The sequence below is a fragment of the Eucalyptus grandis genome, chromosome 6, assembly GCF_016545825.1.
Source record: "Eucalyptus grandis isolate ANBG69807.140 chromosome 6, ASM1654582v1, whole genome shotgun sequence".
NCBI lineage: Eukaryota > Viridiplantae > Streptophyta > Magnoliopsida > Myrtales > Myrtaceae > Eucalyptus > Eucalyptus grandis.
This window is the reverse complement of record NC_052617.1, coordinates 47,098,489-47,121,837: the sequence shown is the minus strand read 5'-3', so window position 1 is coordinate 47,121,837 and position 23,349 is coordinate 47,098,489. Positions and strand designations below refer to the sequence as shown.

At 41.6% G+C, this 23,349-nt stretch overlaps 3 protein-coding genes across 4 annotated transcripts; 1 reads left to right on the top strand and 2 right to left on the bottom strand.

Annotated features, from left to right (window-relative positions):
* Positions 1–1,825: 1,825 nt before the first annotated feature.
* Positions 1,826–6,450, bottom strand: LOC104453752 (the record flags this gene model as incomplete). Its single annotated transcript, XM_010068379.3, is given in 10 exon segments — positions 1,826–2,542; positions 2,635–2,735; positions 2,817–2,987; positions 3,548–3,722; positions 3,826–3,926; positions 4,482–4,584; positions 4,742–5,313; positions 5,316–5,418; positions 6,171–6,248; positions 6,346–6,450. Coding segments are annotated over 10 exon segments (1,620 nt in total), but the record flags the coding sequence as incomplete, so codon positions are not given.
* LOC104453753 (elongator complex protein 2) lies at positions 6,422–15,089 on the top strand. The gene is made up of 10 exons (XM_010068381.3): positions 6,422–7,232; positions 7,358–7,445; positions 7,793–7,878; positions 8,089–8,242; positions 10,458–10,618; positions 10,713–11,390; positions 12,083–12,404; positions 12,795–13,012; positions 13,769–13,946; positions 14,459–15,089. Exons 1-10 carry the CDS (start codon positions 6,576–6,578, stop codon positions 14,947–14,949), a joined length of 3,033 nt encoding a protein of 1,010 aa, XP_010066683.2. The 5' UTR covers positions 6,422–6,575; the 3' UTR covers positions 14,950–15,089.
* Positions 15,090–16,382: 1,293 nt separating this feature from the next.
* Positions 16,383–20,174, bottom strand: LOC104453751 (neurogenic protein mastermind). 2 transcript variants are annotated; one of them, XM_039315340.1, is made up of 3 exons: positions 18,803–20,174; positions 16,953–17,563; positions 16,383–16,841 (listed from the first exon to the last, which is right to left on the bottom strand). In XM_039315340.1, the coding sequence occupies exons 1-3, from the start codon at positions 20,086–20,088 to the stop codon at positions 16,696–16,698; spliced, it is 2,043 nt and encodes a 680-aa protein (XP_039171274.1). In that variant the 5' UTR covers positions 20,089–20,174; the 3' UTR covers positions 16,383–16,695. The 2 variants fall into 2 exon arrangements, with proteins under 2 accessions (XP_039171274.1, XP_010066680.2); XM_010068378.2 differs by having other exon boundaries at positions 16,383–17,563; positions 18,803–20,173.
* Between the last annotated feature and the right edge of the window lie 3,175 nt (positions 20,175–23,349).

The window sequence follows — 23,349 nt, the reverse complement described above, 5'->3', positions numbered from 1 at the left end:
CAGTCCAAGTCGGTCACGGTCGCTCTGTGGGAAGGATTTCTTCCTTAGCTGTCTCTTTTGGACTAAGTCGGCAGAATTATTCTCATTTGACCCGAGAGCTGATTTGTGGCTATTCCTGGTCAAGATTTCTTAGCTTATTTTCTCTCGAGTCCTTTTCGTGCACTTTTCTTTGGGAAGAAAGGAGCTTTGGCGAGCAATTACAGGCGTGATTGGGTGTTCCCTCTTCCTTCTTTCTCCTTTCCGCACACAATAAATAAATAAATAGGAAGACATACTCATAAGTCATAACATCTAAAAGAGGACCTCGTCACGTCTTAAATTAATTTTTCACAAGAAGAAAAGGAACATAAAGGAAAAGAATTCTGATAAGCATCTAAAGATCCTGTGATCATACACTGCATAAAGCAATCGGTCACTTTGGATTGCTGCATCCAATTTTTTTTCCACATGGTTGGCAATGCGAGTCATCCTTTGATCTATTTCCAAACAGTGTTGCACTATGTCATAGTCCAACAGTCGTGATCCAAGAAAAATTTAACTAACTTATGGCACATTCAATCAAAAGAATCAACTATCGGTTTGAAATTGTACGTGTGAAAATGAAATAGTTGTGTACCATCTAATTATGGTACATTTGGTAATCATTCTATTTTAAAAAATAATTTATGTTCAAAAGTGATTTTTTTTTGTATTATGTTTCTTAGAACATTCAAAGATGTCTAGTAACTATATAAAAATTTTATTCCTGAAATAGAAATACATTTGATACAACTTTCAATTTTTTTTTTTTTTGAGACTTTGAATTTCTTTTACTTTTTATTAATTTTATTACAATTTTTCACTTTTCTTCTTCTTTTTCTTCTTCATTTAGCCAGTCGCCAACCTTGGTCATGACCGCCCAGACAAAGGTTTGCCACCTTGCTTGCCTCAAGGGAGTCTTGCCAGCCTCGGGCGAAGCCAATGTTGGCCATCGCTGAGGCCAATGACTAATCGAGGAAGAAAAAGAAGAAAAGGAAAATAAGAAAATAAAAGAAAAAGAAGGAAAGGCTTGATTCTAGAATTGATTCCAATAACAAATAAATAACTTTTTTTTTTTACTTCTTAATTATATTCTAAATTTATTATCAAGAACAAAACAAATTTGTTCCCAAGAAGAAAAATGTTATCAAATAGATTTTTATATTTTTTTTCCAAGAAACAAAAGAATAAAAATAGGCACCATTTGACACGTTGCCATATAGATAGAGATGATCGGGTCCATGATAGGCAAGGTCTAGACCTAGACCCTGTACTTGACCCTTTTATAACCGATTTCTCTTTTCTAGATTCTATACCCGAATCTATTTGTATTGAATCTTATACCCGACCCACCTTATCTTTCTGATCCGGTTCTAGGGTCAATCTTATTTCCACTTGAACCTGTTTTGCAATCTCCCAATATTTTATACGACTTCAAATTTTATATTAATTTGCAAGAAAATAAAGTAATTATCCTAATTTGTATTGAAACATTAAGCACTTGTAATAAATAAATACACAAAAATTGACTAAACGAAAAATTAAGAATCCACAACGCTAATTATAATAAATAAAATCATAAGACAAAGAATTAACAACAAACATTGATCTAATATTAATCTTATTCCCACAACTATTACATGAAGCTACTCATTTATGCAATCATAACTCTTCCTACATAAAAGAAATTAGGCAAGTTAATTCATGTGATACACAAGAATTTGGAGGCGACGAACACCGTCCGTCCGTCCATCGGTAGTGCGCAAGAGGGAGCCGGTGAGGGAGGAAAGCAAGTAAGGAAGAGGAATGACAAAGGAAGAGTGTTGTGCATGTTTGAAAGAACCAAGATGAAAAACGTTGTGTGATTGTGGGAGTAAGAATAGAAATCGGGAAAAAAAAAAGGTTTTAGACCTCTACTTACAAAACCGGTCCGGGAACCGGTTCCAAAACCAGTCTAGGAATCAGTTTTCGGATGGGTAATCACTCGGAACCTGTTCTCGGACCGGTTTAAACCACTTCCGAATTTTGGGAACCAGTTCCCGGACTGGTTTCAATGGGAACCGATTCCCGACCCTATTTTCTGGGTGGGCCAATCCGGGAACCGGGTATACCCGGTCCGGTTGCACACCCCTACATATAGGCCATTAGACAGAATTTACAATAAAACATGATCCTCCCCAAAAATGTTACAAACCAAATTAACAAACTACCTATAATTATCAACAACAACTAAGCCCGAGCATATCCAGCCCCATCTCGATCCTTTATCCCTTTGGGGACGTGATCATCCTACTAGAGCATCGCATATCTTCTAAAGTGACGTGCACTAATAAACATCATCAGAGCCACGAAGTCTCCAAGCATTTGCTTGGGAAAGCTCGTGAGCACCATGCAGCATAACCAGAACAGAATTTCATTCTTGTTGCCTCAATTCATCAGATGAGGTAGCATTGTTGTGTTGGCTTTCACAAGAATCATGGCGACTAAGGAACTCGATTATGCATGGGTAGATCTGCTGCACGGCCTGCCCAAGAGCCATTGCACACTAGCATCAGATGACAAAATGGAAATGGAATGATGTAAGAGTCCGTTGAACATGAAAAGCAAGAGCCATACCATTCGACCCCCCACCAAATCATAATGAGCATAATGAGGCCCTTCAGCTCCCCCAAAAACTTTGTAAGTCACCAGATTATCAGGAATAAGCTTCACGGTTTCTGCACAACCAGGTCAAAAGAGTAAGAACATTCTCATTACTGTCCAAAATAACTTTTGGCATACCTCCCAATTAAACGTACCCTCAACAGCTTCAGGTGGACAGATTAGATCTTTATTCCCTGCAATAGCCAAGATAGGCACATTGCTTTTGTGCAAATGATCCTTGTAAAAGAATCTGCCGCTACGGTCAGATAACCCTCCTTCCTTGAAAGCCGTTGTTAGCTGCAGTATGAGTTTAGCAGGTATAGTGCCTGCCAATGCCAGGACAAAAATCGAGTGAAATCACTCACATAGCACAAGAACACTCAGCCGATGGAATAATAGAGCAAGATGCAACATCAGTATGCCATATAAACTATTTGCGTGTCCGAAGATGCAGAAGAGTTTCCTGAAGGCTACAAAGGGAAAGTTGCAGAGGTTCTAGCATATTGCAGTCAAGAATTTGTGCTCACCACTATAATCAAAGAGATGGAGAACAATTTTCTGAAGGTTTTTCTAGAAGCGACAAGTAACATGGACAATAAAAATGCAGAAAGTGGCAGGTGCAGTCGAAAGTTTGTCCTAGTACCGTGCATTTAAGATCTCATGCACCACTAGAATCCCAAAAGTATATACTACACTCAATCTTTCCAAGGGAGCCAAATCTTTTCTTCCCCACTCTTTGGCCAGTTCCAAGGGTGCAAAATCTAGATACCAACATAACTAGACAAATAAATTGGAGTTTTGACGCCTATGCCTGAAGCTGCAGACAACTTCCATGAAAAGCACATGTTAGATATCTCCCATCGCAAGGCAGACACATTTAACTTACAAAAGTTGTTCAAGATGAGCTTTTCCAACAATTCTGGATGCATCATGTCCTCTGCTGATATCAGATGATTTAACCAAGACAACACATAGGGAGGGCGCGCTGAAAGAGGATAAGCGGCCGATAACATTGCCCCCAGGGGAACAACAGGAACATTAAGAGCCTGTGCAGGATCTGCCTGCTTGACAAGAACCTTAGCATTAGATTTTTGGCACAGACAATAACAAAACTTAGCTGTAAATATCCATCCCGATGAAAATGGTATCCACATTTCCACTTACGAGGGGTAAAAGCAACTTGAGTGTTGATTTTGAAGGTGTGTAGTCAAGTGATGATGCCAAAGTAACAATAGCTGCCAATTTTGGGTCCTTTCCTTCAAAACCTTGTCAGGTAAATTACAAACGGTCAATATATAAGATGCTAGCTTCTGAAGTCTGAGACCAGTTCATGACAATGCAGCCTTAAAACTTTAGAACAGTCAAGGAGGATTTGAAAATGACAATCGGTTTTTATAACCACTGCCTAGAGATGATGGAACCAAATACGGAAGAACAAGCGTTGAAGAAGATACCAATTTTTAGGCCCAAAAAGATCAATTTCCATGGGAATAAGTTAGGGATAGCACATCATATCCAAAGCGAAAACTTCAGTGTACAGCGAGGATGTATATCATCATCTACCCAACTTACTTGAAAGAAAGAAAACTGAAGAAAACATCACCAGTGATTAAAATTGACAAGATCTTAGATACTAGCAATGAATGCATAGTAACAAATTTTGTCGCAAAAGGTAAACATTAAAACAATTAAAGCAACAAAAGGAAAGCCACTATGACATATTAATAATACATGACAAACGAAAATAGAAGAGATGCTTATGCTCTCTACAATTCAGAAAAAAGCTGAATTGTGCCAAGAGGTAAGACAGAGAATCCCACCACATCGAGATAGCATAGCATAAAGCAAGATTCCTCCCATGGAATGTCCAATTGCCAGCAGTTTACCGTCCTCTGGTTTGCTTATTGCTCTTATATATTCCATCTAAACCAATGAACATAGATGTTAATGTCAATTCCTTGAGCAAGGACTGAAAATACACCTCAGTTATACCAGAAATTAGAAGAAAGCAACACAAGGTATGACAAGGAAACAAAAGACAAATAGCATATGAATATACACAGTGTATATGTCACCTCACCGCAGCAGGCACATCCTCTTCGAGGTAATGATCAAAATCCCAGTCATACTTCACGATCAAATCAAGCTGCTTCTGAAAATCTTCAATAGTAGAAGAGAAACGTTCTTGTATATCAAAAAGTGGAGGTGAAACGGATCGTTGACCTTCTTCAATAATATTTACAAGTCGTTCACTTAAGTCTCTAATTTGATTAGCAATCCCAGAGTTTTGCCTTGATTCCAACAAGCCTGAAAGAGTGGCCCTTATCTCATTGTACCGCTCTGATAACTGTGAATCCTCCAAAAGTTTGGATATCTGATCAAAGAACTTAGCATACATAATTCTGGATTGACCTTCGCTAAGAAAACCAGAGAGCCTTTCTGATAAACGCATGAAAGTCTCTGTTAACTTTGTCACCAGCTTAGATTCATCCCATGCTGTCGCCAGAACTGCAGGATCTCCTTTAGCAGCAGGAACTTCAGAGTCCAGATGGAAACTGGTACCGTTTGTTGAATCCTGTTGCTCGGGAAGTGCTCCATTTATTGCACCTTTTGCAGCAGCTTCCATTTGCTTCGATATTTTATTGGCAGATTTTCAATTCCTTCGGGAGTTGATTCCCATGCACTCAATCCAGCACCTCTGACTTCCAGAATCCAGGTGTCAAATCCTTCACCCGACATATACCGTGCAAATGAAGACTGCAAAAAGTCAAGTCAGTCAACAATCACAAGTATAAAGTTTCAGATTAAACTACAGTCGTAAGTCATGCAATTAGTTCCTGATTTGTTGAACCTGTGAATTACATTTATAGGACCCCTATGCTCAATGCCAACAGAGATTGATACGAATCAAGCAAGAAGTTTCTAAATGACGAAACTCCAATCAAACCTAACAAAGTAGCTAAATTGATGTATTGACTCAAGCTGAGCACTTCCAGAAGCAAATCTAAGACAGAAAACATAGGCTCATTTACCGCCAGAACAGAGACCCTTTACCCTGCAAATGGCTGCAAAGTCGTCAAAACACGGACCAATTGACGCTTTTCCATTGCAAAAAGAAAAGAAACTACAGATTTTGAGCACACCATGCAGGAAGAGCTCACCAAATATCCAAATTGGAGACGCTGAGACATCAAGATATCAATTTGGCACCTCTAGCATTCCTCTACATAACGACTACAAACATACTAAAATTGGAACAAAACTTCGAACGATCTAATTCAAAATGCCAGTAGTTCCACAAAAGAGAGAGAGAGGGAGAGAGACCGCATGAACATTCGCTATGCGCATTACTTCCGCCATCGGCGATACAATACAAGTCCATGACGCAGTGCAACATAGAATCATTCAAGAAATTCACAAGACGCACCGAGAATCACGACAACTTGATGTGAAAAAGAGAGAGAGAGAGAAGAAGACAAGAAATCGAGGGAGAGCAACAAACGACGTACACCAGGGGAGAGGTCGTAGCCAATCGCGTTGGTTCCGACTCCGGACAGCAACAGCAGAGGATGATTCCTGACGGGAGCCTGTGGAGCAACCACGCCCAATCAAGAACCAACATATAAAAGAAGTAGGGGACGAACACGTCGCCGCCAGAAGTGGGCGGGACGAAGAATCCGATACCTGAGGGAGGCGGAAGGTAGCGCCAGAGGGCGAGGCGCCAGTCGCTGTTGCCGACGGACACGTAGTGGAGCTCGTCGGCGGTGCAGATCGGCGGCTTCTCGGGGGCCCTCAGGACGGCGTCGCAGGCGGGCTCCCTGGCGGAGCAGAAGGCCCGCAGCCTCAGCGACGGGAAGCGGCGCGCGGCGGCCGGGGCGGCGGCGGCGGCGCGGGAGAGGGCGAGGGAAGGGGCGATGGAGCGGACGGCGGAGGAGGCGGCGTGGAGGGCCGACCAGACGTCGTGCTGGATCGTCGCCATCGATCGAATGGGGGTCGTCGGCGGTGCTTCGAAATCGCTAGAACCTTGTAACGAGAAAAAGAGACGAAAGAAGAAAGGGGATCTGAGGTCGCTACTAACGTGGCGCCATTTAAGCTTTCGGAATCTCTGCAACTCTCTATCGGCGGGCCGGCGATTGTTGTCCGGACTCCATCGTTTCGAGCTGGAGGAGGAAGAAGGAGGAGGAGGAGGAAGCTTCCCGGAAGAGGAAGCGAAGAAGGCCCATTTTGGTTTCGGAAAGCCCAACAGCGACGGCCCGCCTCCGCCGCCATCCTCTTCCCTCTCCCCTCGCCAAAACCCCTCCCTCCCTCCTCCAGAAGCTCGAGAGGTTTTGCAAGTTCCTCCGCGCTCCGTCGCAAGCCGGAGCTCTTCTCTCTCTCTCTCCCCGCTAGCCGCCGCCGCCGCCGCCGCGTCCGACGGGATGTCTGGTTCTTCGGCTCGCGGCGGGGTCGTCGGCGTGAGACGGGCGTTCGTCGGGGCCGGGTGCAACCGGATCGTGAACAACGTCTCGTGGGGGGCGTGCGGCCTGGTGGCCTTCGGCGCCCAAAACGCCGTCGCCGTCTTCTGCCCCGAGGTGCTTCCGAGGCTCCTCGATCGGAGCCGACGCTCGCTTCTCCGGCTGTTGTTATTTTCTTCTTCTTCTTCTTCTTCTTTTTCGGCTTCTCGACTGACGATCGTTCGCGTGCTGAATCGTTGCAGACGGCTCAGATTCTGACGACGCTCCCGGGTCACAAGGCGTCCGTGAACTGCACCTTCTGGCTTCCGAACAGCAAGTTCGCATTCAAAGGTGAGGGCTTCTCGCTGTCTGTGTTCTTAGCTCGATCGCACTTCGTTGGACGATTTGGTCGACTGGTTGTCCTAGAATCAGCTGACTGTTTCTTCCTGTACTGCGTTTTTCTTCGTCCAGTAGCTGTATTCGAGATTGGGAATCATTAGGGTAATCGCCCAATCAGTATTCTTTGAAGTTTAGCTTTTTACTGTGAAACTGAGGCTAAACAGCAAGAGGAGGTGTTCTTTTCTTATGATTTTTCTAAATTTATGCAACTAGCCTAACATGTTTCTGAACGTTGCATTGATCCGGTAGTATTTCTTTCATCTTCATGGGATTTTGATGAACGTTATGTACTTTGACAGCTGGACATTTGGAGCATCATTATCTGTTGTCTGGAGATGCTGACGGTGCCATAATGCTATGGGAATACTCTCTTCTTGACCGCAAGGTATGTCCTGGGCTAATGGAGTACATCTCTTAGAAGCTTACCCTATTTCTTGCTTTCTTTTATTTCATTGCATTTATTCTGGACTTATTCCCTTGTTTCTGGTAAATGAAGTTCAATGATGTGTGGTATTTAAAGTTCAGTAAATCCTGAAAAGGTCTAGTGAAACATGTTCTTATAAATGCTAAACTAAGGAGCATCTTTTATTCTCAGTGGACGCATATTATGCAACTACCACAGTCGCACAAGAAGGGAGTCACGTGCATTACCGGAGTCATCATTTCTCCAACTGATGCTCTGGTTGCATCAACTTCATCAGATGGTACTGTCAATATCTGGGAAGTGGCTTTCCCATCCACCAGTGGAGGTGAGCAGCTCTCATTAACAGCAATGTTTCTCCATCGAAATATCTTACTCTATCTAATGGCCGTATGTTGCTTTTCGCTTTTCAATGGTAGTTGTACCAGCAGGGATATTCTATCTTGGCTATTATATTATGGTTATTTCTCATAATTGTTATATGATTTCAAGATTTTTTGTTCTTCGTCCACACAATTTGGAAACTCCTGCTTATGCTATCTATGAGGAAAATGTACATCATATTATTCAATAAATTTTAATATATATACATCAAAATAAACCCTAAAAGTGGTAAAAACCCATTTACCCTTCTTACTTCTAATTACCCTTCTTACTTTTAACACTCCCCCTTAAGCTGGAGCATAAATATTAATCATGCCCAGCTTGTTACAAATATGTTCTATCCTTCCATTATCCAAGTATTTAGTGAAGATGTCTGCAAGTTGTTCACCGATTCAAATATGACTGGGAAGAATTACTCTACTCTGCAACTTCTCTCGGATAAAATGATAATCAACCTCAATGTGTTTTGTTCTCTCATGAAACATAGGGTTGGAAGCTATATGCACTGCAGCTTTATTATTGCACCATAGAGTCACGGCTACTAAATCTTTAAAGCCTAACTCAGTCAATAACTGTCGAACCCACATTAATTCGCATGTCACTTGTGCCATGACTCTATATTCTGACTCAACACTAGAGCGGGCAACAACACTTTGTTTCTTACTTTTTATGATACCAGATTTCCTCCGACTAGGGTACAATATCTAGTAGTTGATCTTTTATCATTTGGAGACCTAGCCCAATCAACATCAGAAAATCCTTCAACCCTGATATGACCATGAGATAGACAATTCCTTTCTCTGGAGTTTTCTTCAAATACCTCAATATCCGAATAACTGCATCCTAGTGAGATGTATAAGGGGAAGACAAAAATTGTCTTACTACACTAATAGGAAAGGCAATGTCTAGTCGGGTAATTGTAAGATAATTCAGCTTACCTACTAGTCTTCTATATCTCTCGGGATTATTAAGAATTTCTTCTCCATTAGCAACTAGTTTAACCCTTTGTTCCATGAGTGAATCAAGAGGCTTTGATCCCAACATACCTGTCTCAGTGAGCAAATCCAAAACATATTTTCACTGTGATAGAACAATACCTTTTTGTGATTGCGTCACTTTAATTCCTAGGAAAAATTTCAATTTTCCTAAGTCTTTAGTTTGAAACTGTTACTGAAGATAGGTCTTTAGCTCAGCTATACCAACCAAGTTATCTCTCGTGATAATAATATCATCAACATACACAATCAAGAATAGTTTGCCTCCCCTTGATTCCTTATAAAAGAAATAATGATCATTTCTACATCTTGATAGCTCAAAAGATAGTACAACCTCAGAAAATCTTCCAAACCATGCCCGTGGAGATTGTTTCAAACCATATAAAGACTTTTTTAATTTGCCATATAAACTTCTTCATGAATAGTGCCATGCAAGAAAACATTCTTAACATCAAGCTGAAATAAAGGCTAGTTATATGTTGCAGCAAGAGAGATCAAAATACGAACAAAAATAAGTTTGGCAACAGGAGAAAATGTGTCTAGATAGTCAACCCCATACACTTGAGCATATTTGGCAACAAGTCTTGTTTTTAAACGAGCAAGAGAACCATCGGGATTAACTTTTACAGCATACACTCATCGACAACCAATAGCAGTTTTGCCTAGAGGAAGTGGTACTAAGTGCCAAGTTTGATTAATCTCAAGAGCCTTTAATTCTTCTTCCATTGCTGTCCTCTAGCCAGAATTTTGTAATGCCTCAACGACAGACTTTGGGACAAGAAATTGTTCAACAGTAGTTAAAAAAGCTCGAAAAGTATGATAAAGCATAAGCTCTCAATCAGGCTAATCACCATAGAAGATACTGACAATATGAAAATATGATTACAAGTTAAAATGCTCTACTTGTTTTTTACAGAAATACACTCCTTTTCTCTTTAGGTCTATAACTCAACCTGTGAAAATTGGGGGAAAAAGCTTGTGGGTAACAGAGATTATAGCTTTAGGGAAAAAGAGAAGGAGAACCTAGCCTGGTAATAACAGTCACTGGAATATGAAGAATGAAAATCATAATTGTAAATAGATATAATATTATGATCATTGTAATTATGATTGTCAACCATCGTTTATCTCCAATTTATATGCCAAACTTCTTGGTTGTTGTAGGAAAATGCAATTTCACACTTCTGGAATCCATAAATGTGGGTTTAAAACCAATGGTAGCACTCTCATTAGCCGAGTTGCCTGGAGACGCTGGGAAGATTGTCCTGGCCATGGGAGGATTGGACAATAAAGTTCATCTGTACTGTGGGGAGAGGTCAGGAAAGGTATTAAACCTTGGTTTCATTAGTTTAAATTAATTCATGCATCCTCGCCTTCTTCATTGAAGTGCTTCTCTGATGGTTTGTTTGTTTCTGGCAGTTTGTCCGAACCTGTGAGCTGAAAGGCCATACAGACTGGATCCGAAGCTTGGACTTTTCATTACCTATAGTTACTGATGGCGAACCAGATAGTATCTTACTTGTAAGTTCATCCCAGGATAAAGGCATACGCATATGGAAGATGACTGAATGTAATTCTACTGCCAGTACAAAGGGCACATACAGAAAAGAAGAAATGAGCCTGGCTTCTTATATTGAAGGTCCTCTGCTTATTGCTGGCTCGTGCTGTTATCAGATATCTCTTGAATCTCTTTTAATTGGACATGAGGATTGGGTCTATTCTGTGCAGTGGCAGCCACCTCTAGTTTCCTCTACCATGGCGACCACGTATCATCAGCCCCTAAGTATATTGTCTGCATCTATGGATAAGACAATGATGATTTGGAAACCTGAAAGGACTACTGGTATCTGGATGAATGTGGTCTCAGTAGGGGAACTAAGTCACTGTGCTTTGGGTTTCTATGGTGGCCATTGGTCACCGAATGGAGGTTCAATCTTGGCACATGGATATGGTGGATCTTTTCATCTTTGGAGAAATGTTGGTGCTGGATTTGACAATTGGCAACCACAACGGATTCCCTCTGGACACTTTGCACCAGTATCAGATATTTCATGGGCAAGGTGCAGTGAATACGTTCTCTCTGTCAGTCACGACCAGGTTAGATGATGAAATTTTTATCTCAAGCTTGTCATTTAGTTTCCTTCATGTTCTGCTGCATGTTCATATTTATTTGAGGCATCATTGTTGTCACAATATTTCAGATAGAACTACTAGTAACTTACTCTATATATGGTCAACAAGATGTGATTTTATCAAATAAAATTACTATCCTGGGCACAGCTTAGTGGGATGAATATATATAAAAGATCAAGATCAATTTCACAGTAATTTGAATAACATTACATTTTTAGGAATGGAGAGTCTGCTAAGGCTTAGAGTTTAAGAGTTGCTTATGTGGGAGCAGATGAATATTGAGCGGCATAAGGTTTGGTGCACATAGACATGATCTATTTGGCTTATCAAGGCCAATTGATGGGTGAGCAAAGAATGACAAGCCCTCATCATGTGACGGTGACTGTCTTGTAATTCGACCACTGCAATGATATTCTTGGAAAGGGAGAGGGCTTGCTACATGCTTTGAAGTTGAACTCATTGGCACTGTTCCTTAAGTTTTTCCTATTGCAAAATTGAAAAAAACTGAGAATTTTTGCTTGATGGGCAGTTGACTCTGCAGAAAGTCTCTCTTCTTAAAGTGAACTGTTCCATCCTACTGGTGAAAGTTATTACATCATGTTGCAGTTCTTTCTGTACTTCTTTTAGATTCTGATGCAGAATTTTAATATTTTCAGACAACACGAGCTTTTGCACCCTGGAAAAATGAAGCTTCACCACAAAAGTTTGACCCTTGGCATGAAATTGCTCGACCTCAAGTCCATGGTCATGATATTAATTGTGTGGCCATCATAAAAGGAAAGGGCAACCATCGCTTTGTCTGTGGAGCTGATGAGAAGGTTTCAAGGGTGTTTGAAGCCCCTTTGTCTTTCCTTAAAACCCTGAATCATGCATCTTTACAGGCCACTAGTTCTGCTGAGGACGATCAAGTGGGTACTCAGGTTTTGGGTGCCAATATGTCTGCCCTTGGACTATCACAGAAACCCATATATGTACAGGGTGAGACTCTCTCTCTCTCTCTCTCTCTGATGTCTTTTCTTGAGTTTATGTGGAAACTTTGACATATGTTGTATGCTTTCACTACAAATTACGATGTCATTACAGCTCAATGCATCTTTTATCATGAAGTTTTATTGGACATGAATTCAACACCTTTGGGATAGTAGATTTATATAAGTTAAAAAGATGTATTGAAGTCTGGTACTTGATGCTGAAGTTATGATGAATCAGGATAATTATAATATTGGTTATGTCTAATATTCTCCTATTTGATTATTAAAACATGTACATTCCTATTCATGGGCAAAATATAGGATTTTTAGGTGTAATTACTTGGTGTAGGTAGTAGGTTGGGATAAATATTACTAAATGAAGCATTTTCTGTTGTAGCTGCTAATGGCACACCAGATAGAAACAGCAGTGATGGTTTCAACACCCTTGAAACCATCCCGGATGCAGTTCCGGTGGTTTTAACTGAACCCCCCATTGAAGAGCAACTGGCTTGGCATACATTGTGGCCGGAGACGCACAAACTTTATGGTCATGGCAATGAGCTTTTCTCCTTGTGCTGTGACCATGAGGGAAAGCTTGTTGCTTCATCCTGTAAGGTATAAAGTGTTACTAGCATGTACGCTTGTATCTTTCATCATTGAAGTTGATAAACCTCACTTCTGCTGTCATTTTTAGTAGGGTCTGCTTGTACTTAATTTGATATACATATTCTAGGAGCGTTCAACATGAAAATTGCTGAGTTGAAGATTCTGTGGTTTATTTAAAGCGCCCTATTTCCCAGAGAGTATTAAAATTTAGGGAAAAAGATACCAAATATCCTAAACTACACCCACTGTGACATATTTACCCCAAATTTTTTTTTGTGGCACAAAAAATCCCCAAATTTATACCTGTGCGATATGTTTATCCCAAATTATTTTTTTATGGCACCAAAACTCCCAAAGTTGTACTCATGTGACACATTTAATCCAAATTTTTTGAGTTAAATGTATTGCACAGATGCAAGATTAGGGCTTTAAGTGCCCCAAACAAAAGTTTGGGGTAAATGTGCGTCTTCGGTACAAGTTTGGGGCAAATTTGTCATATGAGTGCAAGTTTAGGGTTTTTTGTGCTACAAAATTTTTTTTGGATAAATGTGTCATAGCGAGCGTAGTTTAGGATTTTTGGGCTTTTTCCCTTAAATTTATATTATTTCAGTGGAGTTATAGGGATCATATGCGCAATCTTCAGAAGTTTTTCTTTTCCCATATTTTAGTATTCTTGTCAAATTTGTCAGCCAACAACTTGATGCTCCATTTCAATGGTTGTTAGCTGTCTCCAAACTTCAAAATCTTGTATTTCATTTCTTGTAGGCACAGTCAGCACCAGTGGCTGAAATATGGCTATGGCAAGTAGGTTCCTGGAAGGCAGTGGGTCGCCTTCATTCTCACAGCTTAACGGTGACCCAAATGGAGTTCTCTCATGACAACAAAATGCTATTAGCTGTTTCAAGGGACAGACAATTCTCTGTTTTCTCCATTGATAGAAGAGGTATGGCTCTACGTCCTTTTTTTGCCAAAGAAATGCATTATAAAAACAAAGAGTAGGTTAGTGTCTGTGCAACTTGCACAGCCATTCTAGTTCAGGAGTGCAAGGTCATTACGACACCAGGATGAAAACTATCATTAACAAATTCACAACCTGGATCTTTTCCCATCTTCACTAGTTTGTTTTGAACAAGCTTTCATCTCCCTAAAGGTGTGTTTAATAGGCTTCATCTCTAGAACCTGTAACGAAAAGAGGCATCAGTTTGGCATTTGTATCTGGGAAATTGATAGAACTCCCCACATGATTTGGTAATAGTAGTAACACCTAAAACAGTTTTTCTTACTATGCTTAATCATCATGCCATCATCTTATAAGGATACTAACTTGGACTCCTTAATTTTAGAGATTGGATTCTTGCCCCACCTTTTTCTGTATCAGGGGAACAATCTTAAGACTGACAGAACAGTTACTCCTTGGCAAATGTTAGTTTCCTGATTCTTTCTTTCCATATGTAGGCTCTGATGAAGTTAGTTATCATCTGTTAGCAAGACAAGAGGCACACAAAAGAATAATATGGACGTGTTCATGGAACCCATCTGGTCATGAGTTTGCAACGGGTTCGCGGGATAAGACAGTAAAGATATGGGCTGTAGTGGCCGAATCTACAGTCAAACATGTCACAAGCTTACCACAGTTTGGCAGTAGTGTCACTGCCTTATCTTGGCTTGGTCTTGATCGCCTGAAAAATGTGGGATTGTTAGCAGTAGGAATGGAAAATGGACTGATTGAGCTATGGAATCTATCGGGCAAAGGAGGTGGAGTTACTGAAATTCCTGAGTTAACCGTCTCTCTTGCTGTTAGGCTTGACCCGTTGATGTGCCATGTTTCTTCTGTGAACCGTTTGGCATGGCGGGATTCAGGGAAGAAAGCTGATTGCGGGAGCATGCAGCTAGCTTCGTGTGGAGCCGATCATTGTGTGAGGATCTTTGAAGTAGATGTTGACTAACAGGTTGTCGGTTTTGTGTCTGCACAAATTTTGAAGTGAAAGTGTCCTACATATTGTTTTGGTTGCTTTCGAAATCACAAATTATGAGTGAACTACTTACACGGCAAGGTAAATTCAGATGCAGGGGAATTTTTAGAGTTCGTTAGTGCTAATTGCTTGATAGTGACAATGAAGACCCTGCAATTCGCATTGTGCAGCCGTCACTAGGAAAAATTGACAGTGAAATGATATTATATCGCCATAGGTGCCCGACGGTATGCTATTCCAGAAAATATTTGAGGTGGCAGCTAAGATCAAGCTAGGGACTAAGAAAAGCCAGTGCGCTGTTCAGCTCAATGAGTTCTTGCAGCAGAGAGAAAACTTCCGAGACACGCTCACACCCACTTATATATATGTATGTGTATGAATACACCAACCATAATTCAAGCGATCCTAAACCTCACTTCAAACCAAGCAATCCGCAGAACATGGATAACTAGCAGAGAGTATCCTTTATTTCACTAGTAGTCACGAGTCTTCAGAAACGGAACTGAATCAATTTTATAGGGTCAAAGTTTGCTTCAACCGTAGAGGGTGAGCTTGCTTTGGTTACCAAGCACTTTAGGGACATTCGAGCAGCAGATAAGCACGGGCCCTCTTTTTGGCTGAGAAAAGGGATCATTAGTTGTTCTTCCTATGCAAATATTAAAGAGCTAGTCAAATTTCAATGGTTAATTCTCCTGATTCTGGTGCTGCGACCACCAGATGGCCGGACCTGATGCTCTGCACGAGCACTCAAAATTGATTGGTTTTATGTGGGGGTCAGTAGACAAGCAAAGAACGCCCATAATTCTCGGACGAATAACGAATGCGGATTATGACATTTGCCTAACTCTTTGGGTTTATTTATGCTAGGTGCAGTCAAAGAGGATGATAAATCTTGGGGTTCTCTTTTCCCGTCGCTTTGATCCATCTCATGAAGTCATTATCCTAAGTTGGATGGGTATCAGAGCACAGGTTTTCTTTCTTTCTTTCTTTTTTGTGGTCTTCAGCGTGAGTTCAAGTTGACAAGGACAGATCAATTGTGGTGTGAAGCTAAAGGACATGAAGGGGGAGGCTGCACCGTATTGTAGTTATCGAGCAAAGAAATCTTATGGTAGCACAACGTAGTCCCTAAAAAGTTGATTTTTAGCAGTATCAAGCGAAGGGTCGAAAAGGAAGACAACGCATGCCAAATAACCAGAACAACTCGCAAATAGTCCTTCGTGGCCTCATAGACGATCCTCAGGCCAATTTCCAATAGGCAGTGTCCTCCCGAGAGCAGGCATCATCATCTATTAAGACTCCATTCATCATGATTACCAGAAAGGCCAATTTTGCCCGAATACGATTCGAGCCACAAGATAAACTTGTTCGATATTGCATATAACATAACGTTACAGGTCACGAAAGAATTATTTGCCAACTGTGAAGTTTATATTCAAAACTGAATCGAGAGAAGCAGCAGCATGACTGCTAGTTCAAGCATTTACATCCAGATAACTTAGACCACTTTTGTTTTCTTGACCGACGGCAATATTTTCACACGAAATAAAAGTATTAAGCTGAGGTTCTTATTTTCCCATCACAGTTACATACCACAAATCAATCACGGTAACGAGACAGACAGACGCTAGAAAAAAAATATCAAAACAAAAATAAAAAGGTATACCGACCCCATTCTTCCAAAACTGTTTCTTCTCTCTGAACTGATTCTTATAACGGCTGTCATGTCCTCATCTGCTGCTTCATGCTGTCACCTGAAAGCTGACCAGAAACTTCAGGCAGCCCAACAGCATTCGCTGCGGTCATGGTTTGGTACTGAGAAGGCAATGAAGGAGCTAAGTGCTGAGCATAGTAGATCTGCCCAGCAGCTGGATTCGCAAATTCATAACCATAATTAGCTGGAGCACCAGAAGAGGGAGCAACAGACTGAGATGGATGATGAACCTGCGAATAACCAACATACTGTTGTTGATGCTGACCTGAAGGTACTTGAACGAGAGGCGAAGCAGATGCTGAAGCCATTCTGTATACACCTGCAGCTAATTCGGTTTTCATTCCAGAAGGGTTTCGCATGGGGTTAGTATAAGCTGCTGACTGAGGAATCGCGGAAGAGTTTGGAGTTGCTTGGGGGCGGTTAGAAGGATTCGCTGTAGCAGCCTCATTTGGATTGGTTTGTTGAGCTGATAAATTGTAGGCTTGGGGTTGGTTCACAGGCATATAGTACACTTGGTAGTGCTGATCAAGCTGATGATGCTGGACCTGATGTTGTTGGGATGGATACACATAGTAGCCTGCGACGGGCATTGAACCTTGGGGATGGTGCTGAATGAACTGTGGGGCAGCTTGCACATACTGCTGCTGTGGTTGTTGATGTTGCTGTGGTTGTCGTTGGTCAATCTGAGGTTGCAGTACATACCTAGCATCCTGAATATGCTGTTGTAGCTGGACTCCAATGTTTTGCTCAGAGATATTAGTGTTTGGATCTATTGTGTTGGTCGGACCACGATTAATCCCCAGGGACATTTGTACAGCTTGGTCTTGATATAGTACAGGTTTTGGGCGAGCTAGCGGGTTTGTCAAGCTACCATCACTATAAGAAAATGCAACTCAGAACCTCAACCGGTGCATGTACATGGAACAAAGCAACAACAATCGAGACAAATTTTATGCACAGACAAAGTACACGCTTTCAGGTAATTTCGAAATTAAATAGATGTTGAGCATTAACTTCGCTTTGGACTTTCAAAAAGCTAAAAATGCAATAAAGAACAGGCAGGGAGGTCCTTTCCTCAAGTGTGGAAACAATTCTTGGCACCCGGGAGATAAATTATTCGAAGCTACATCGGCAACCAGAGTAATGTGAAATAGCAGTTTATCCAAATCATCCCAATCAGCTGAGGAAAAGGAAATCAAAACATTGTATCCTTGACAAAATAGTGAGGGTATAATCGTACTTTTGGAGTCATCGTCTTCATGCTGGATTTCTAACATGTTTTCGAATCTTTGAAGCTTACTCAATAGAAAGAAATGATATGCTCCTACTACTTCTTAGGCTGATGACACTAGGCAATTTTCCCTTTCTTTGCTCTCCTTGTCTTTACAACAACGACAAGAAAATCATAAATCACCCTAAGAACCAGCCATCCCCTTTAATACAAAGTCAGAAGCACACCTATGCAAATAATGCTTTTGCAACTTAGCAGGGAAAAAAGAACTAGGACAAGAATGGGGCTGAAGGGTACCCTGCAACAAATACTTTATGTCCACATGCTATTATAGAATCAGCAGTCAATAATTTTGCATAGCATTTACCTACACTGAATAGCTCATATCAAATCGATCGGGAGTACTTCACACAATTATCACTCAGTCTCCCTCTGACCCTATACGACCCTCATATCTTTAGAGGTGAAATTTTCAATTTCATTTCCGCCACACTTTCCATGGCGGATGAGTTCATCTTATTAGATTCTAGTGCCCTCTACGCACATGACTGGAACAGTAATTTCACATGTCTAGATCTTCAAGATCTTAGAAAGGCCTTCACTTCATGAGCACCAAAAGGTCTACTTTTGCAGTTTCACTTGTATTCGGTGCCATATGCTAACCGCATATTCTGCTGTGTATTTATGATAAACCTACGGTTTGAGCACTATTGACCTGCTGAAAATGACATCGAAAACCATACAAGATGCCATATAACATTAATCGTTCCAGGCCGTCTACTTGAGGAGTTCCCCAGATCTTGACAAATCCATTGTGTAATATCGGATAGAGCACGCACACAGAGGCCACTTCAATAGTAATTACAGAACAAAGCAATCGGTACCTTGAAACTGAATCTGGGGAAGGCAAATCAAGAACTCCACTGGGCTTTTGCTGTGACTGGGGAGGCTGAGGCTGCTGCTGAGGCATAGGCAATTTCCGAAACCCTAAAGGAACGCCGTGGTCCGATCTCTCATCATCGGAGTACACCCGATTGGAATAATCCCCCGGAGGAGCAACCGCCGCAGAGCCTACAGGAACGCCGGTCACCGCCGCCGGCGGCACTGTGGGTGGCGAGGACATCATGGCAAAGCCATCCTCTGGCTTCGACACGACACCAGTGCCCATAACCATCTGAGCAAACTGTTCCTCGATCCCCAATTTCTGATCCAGCATAACCCTAACCCCTCCCCCACCACCACCGCCACCACCACCACCACCAATACCACCACCGATGACATTTTCCTCCACCTGAACGCGGATTGAAGGCAAGTTGGCGATCGACGGCGAGGACGAAGTCGATCCGAAGGACGACGTCGTCTCCAGCATCGGCGAATCGGGCACGGAGTGCACGTCCTGCGCCTGCTTCACGCTCTTCTCGTGCCCGAGCGAAGACGAATTATCGGCATCGCGAGAGCCGGTCTCGACGTTACCAATCCCCACTTCATCGTCCAAGTTCAAGAGGCAATTGACCGCGCCCGAGTCGGAGAACCCCCGGCCGAGGAGGCCGGCGCTGTTGAGGGCGTTGAGGAACCAATCGTCCGATTTGGTGGAGGACTCGAGGATCGGGCCGATCGACTGCGAGGAATCGGGCTTCGAAGGGAAGAGGAAGAGCCTCAGCCGGGGGGGCTTCGCACCGCCGCCGCCGCCGCCGCCGGAGGAGTTGAGCATGGTGCGGTCGTACTCCTCGATCATGTTCTCCAGGTCCTCGTCTGTGGAGACGGTGATGAGGGAGTCGAGGTCCTCGCTGGGGAGCTGGTACTTGAGCGTGAAGGCCCGGCCGTTGAGCAGCGACTTCGAGAGGTGGCCGGAGAGGGCGGAGAGGGAGGTCGCGTGCCGGTCGACGACGACGATCCGCGTGTCGCCGCCGACGTAGCAAAGCGACTTGTCGTGGGGCCGCGGCACGATGTGGCCGCCGTAGCTGCACATCAGCCGGAGCTTCGGCGGGAGCGGGTCCGCCGCCGCGCCGGCGGGGCCATCCCAGGAGTCGGTGGCGGCGCGTGAGCGCGGGGACGAGTCCACCGAGTCGGGGTAGCTGTGGTGGGCCGGGGGCGGCACCGCGGCGGCGGCGGACGGGGCCGGGGCGGAGGCGGCGGCGGCGGCGGCGAGTGGCGGGGGCGGCGGCTCCATCGCGGCGGCGATTGTGCTCCTCCGGGAGGAGAGAGAGAGGGGAGGCGGAGGGAGGGAGAGAAAGCGAGGAAGGGGGGTCGGGGTAGAGAGAGAGAGAGAGAGACTGAGGAGGCTTTATTGGACCTGGCTTACGGATACTCCACACCTGGTGGTGTATGACGGCTGTTCATGTCAGACTAATTCTTTTTTTATTTGAATTTTTTCCTCCTTTTTTTTTTTTTTTTTTTACGTTATTTATCTTTTTCGTTAAAGTATTTTTCTTTCCTTTCTATTAAGCAAAAGTAAGCAGCAGCAACGGGAGAGTATGATTCAGGCCAAAGGGGAGAGAGAGAGAGTGAGAGATATTAAAAGTTTGTTATAATTAAGATTAATATCACCATAAATCCTAAATTGGTATATTTATCATAAACTTATCTCAAATTAATTTTAACATAAATAACTTAGACTGATATATTTAAAATAACTTTATCTTGAATTAATTTTTTACTATAAAAATCTTAAACCGGTATATCTATGACAAATTTATTATAAATCTCAAATTAGTACATCTGTTATAAATTTATCATCCATTAATTTTTATTAAATTTGATTAATGTTACGAAAAATTACAAACTAGTGCACTTGTGATAAATAGAGGTAAAACCCCAAATCAATACACCCATCAATTGTTACATGTTTTTCAATTCAATAATTTAACAGAAATTAACATATGGTAGCTCTGTCACGGGTATATCATTTTCGGTTTTTTTGTGGTCAAAAAAATAGTTTGAGATTAATTTACTCATAAATTTATTAATTTGAGATTTATCATAACATTTATCATAAGTGTAGTAGATTGAAAATTCGGTGGTAATGGTCCATAATGACATGAGACATTCCGGACGATAAAACATTTCATCCAATCACACTTGACATCGGAAATCCGTATAATCGAAAGATGAAACCTCCTCTTTGATTAGGCTCGTTTATTATGTTATGGCGACGAGATATCTGTTTATTTACAACTCAACGTTTTTTTTTCCCCACAATAATTAACAATATAGTAGCGCCACAACTACAAGAATAAATATGAACTTAAAATTATCCCAATTAGCAAAATATAATTAATATGTCTCGCAAATTGCAGAGCTCTACAAATGTGCTCTAACTCTAATTTCTAAAGTTACTTGCTAAAAAAGGCACCGCAAATCTCATAACTTTTATATCATGCTTGTTTGAGTACCATAACGTTTTTTTTTCAATTATTTGAGTACCGTAACTCATACACAAAGTTCATTTTAGCGTTGTAACTTTTTTTCTGATCACTTGAGTGTTATATAACTTTTCAATCGATCACTTGAATATCATATCCTCGTATTAAAATATTATGAAGTTTCAACATATGTGATCAAAAGAGTTATCAGACCTCTAGAGCACACATAATAACCATTATACTTCTATTCCAAAATTATTTTTCTATTTTCATAATTATTTCCAAACAGAAATTCGTTTGGAACGTAATTTCATTTTTCTATTTTTAGAATAAAATTTTAGTTTATAAATAGAATTTGAATAAAAATGAAAAGTAACATTTTTTTACTTATCTATTTTTAAATAAAAATAAGAAATAAAAAATATTCTCATCATTTTCTTCGCTACTAGCCAACTGCCCACCCGCCATTGTCACTTGCTATTTGCCACCGGCCATCACCTCTATCCACTGTCGCCGCAACCGTAGTTGTCGCCACCCCATTGTTTGCTACCGCTATCGACTATTGTGCATTGCCATTCGCCGTTGATTGCCAATCATAGCCTTTCATCGCCTCTCACGCCATCTGGGAGAAAAAATTATATCATTATCAAATGAATTTTTATCTTGAGAAATAAATTTTATGTTATTATCAAACGTGTGTTTTTGTTCAGAAATTCATTTGAAGAATAGAAACAGAAAAATATATTTCCGTTTTATAAATTAATTTTTTGTCCAAATATTTATTATTCGTGTCCTAGTAAGGAGCGTCGTACGAAAGTAATACCATTCGCAATGTCCTCCTCATTCCGTGACTTGCGTGTCGATGAGATCAGCTTCGTCCAATTATCCGATTATTTCTGTACGGGGGTGCCCGTAAATAATTCCTGCGACGTACCAACGCTGTTTTCCTCCGAATAATCCCTGTAATTTCTTCACCCCGGACGAAAACACAATTTCAGACGGGCCACGTGAGCGTGACGTGTCCGCATGCGCGTGTACGATCACAACTTGAAGTTACTGTTTGGGGACAAAAAGGAAGGGAAAGCGGCCGGGGCAACGTCGCAAGTGGGACTACAAAAATCAAAGAAGTCGCGCGTACGGTCGGGCGCGGGCGACCAGCTTTGGGTTTTACTGATTGCCCCCACTTGTGGCGATTTCATCAGCCAGAGAAATCGCGAATTAATCGAGGCGCTCGTCACGTTCGCAACGAGGCGAGTCCCGAATTTTTTGTACTTTTGATTTCTTCGATATTCGAAGGTCCGGGGTGGGCTTGGAAATCGATTTGTGTTTTGAAATTCGATTTCGTAGATGATTTTAATTTCGGGAAAGGACGAGAAACGAATTGGCCCTTAATAAAACTGGCGTGTTTGCATTTTTATATTTTTAAGTATTATTCTGGTTGGCGGGTGTGTCGGAGGTATCCGAATCCGATTCTCTCTGCCGCTTGGCAGCAACTGGGTTTGATGATAGATAGTCCCCTTTTGTTTGCTAATTAAGGTTTTTAACTTTATTCCACGTCGTCTAATGAGCGCGCCGCCAGCCAAATTGTTTAAAAAGTTGTCTAAAGATTGATGGGATGTTCAGGCTCACGCGGCCTTGCACTTTGGCTTTCGAGCCCGGTTACAAAAAGTTATATGAATGAAACGGAGATTTTTTAGATATAAATTATTATCAATAATAAAATTTAATCGATTGGCTATTTATTTCAAGAAAAACAATAGTAATTTGTTTACGATAGTTTCTTCTTTGTGGCCAAGGCAATGGTCCATGAGTCGAGTTAGGTTCAAGTGAGAAGCAAGCACAAGATTGAGGTGCATAGAATAAGTCTCACAAAGCCAACTTCAGAGTTAAAACATGAGATCACCAACCACGACTTTCTTTTTCTCTCTGCACTTTGCTTGTTGTCGTTGTTGGCCAGCAAATTTCTTAGATTCTATTTGGTAGTCTAGATTAAAGTCTAGATAGGATAACAAATTATAATATCTAGTGTTTAGGAACGTCTTTCGATTCGGACAAACTTGGATACATTT

Excerpts from the sequence above, each read along its gene's own strand:
- LOC104453753 (XM_010068381.3), top strand. The coding sequence starts at position 6,576 with ATGGAGCGGACGGCGGAGGAGGCGGCGTGGAGGGCCGACCAGACGTCG. Across the intron at positions 7,233-7,357 it reads TCGCCGTCTTCTGCCCCGAG|ACGGCTCAGATTCTGACGAC; the intron begins GTGCTTCCGAGG and ends GAATCGTTGCAG. Across the intron at positions 7,879-8,088 it reads ACTCTCTTCTTGACCGCAAG|TGGACGCATATTATGCAACT; the intron begins GTATGTCCTGGG and ends TTTTATTCTCAG.
- LOC104453751 (XM_010068378.2), bottom strand. The coding sequence starts at position 20,088 with ATGGAGCCGCCGCCCCCGCCACTCGCCGCCGCCGCCGCCGCCTCCGCC. Across the intron at positions 17,564-18,802 it reads TCCCCAGATTCAGTTTCAAG|TGATGGTAGCTTGACAAACC; the intron begins GTACCGATTGCT and ends ATTTTCTTATAG.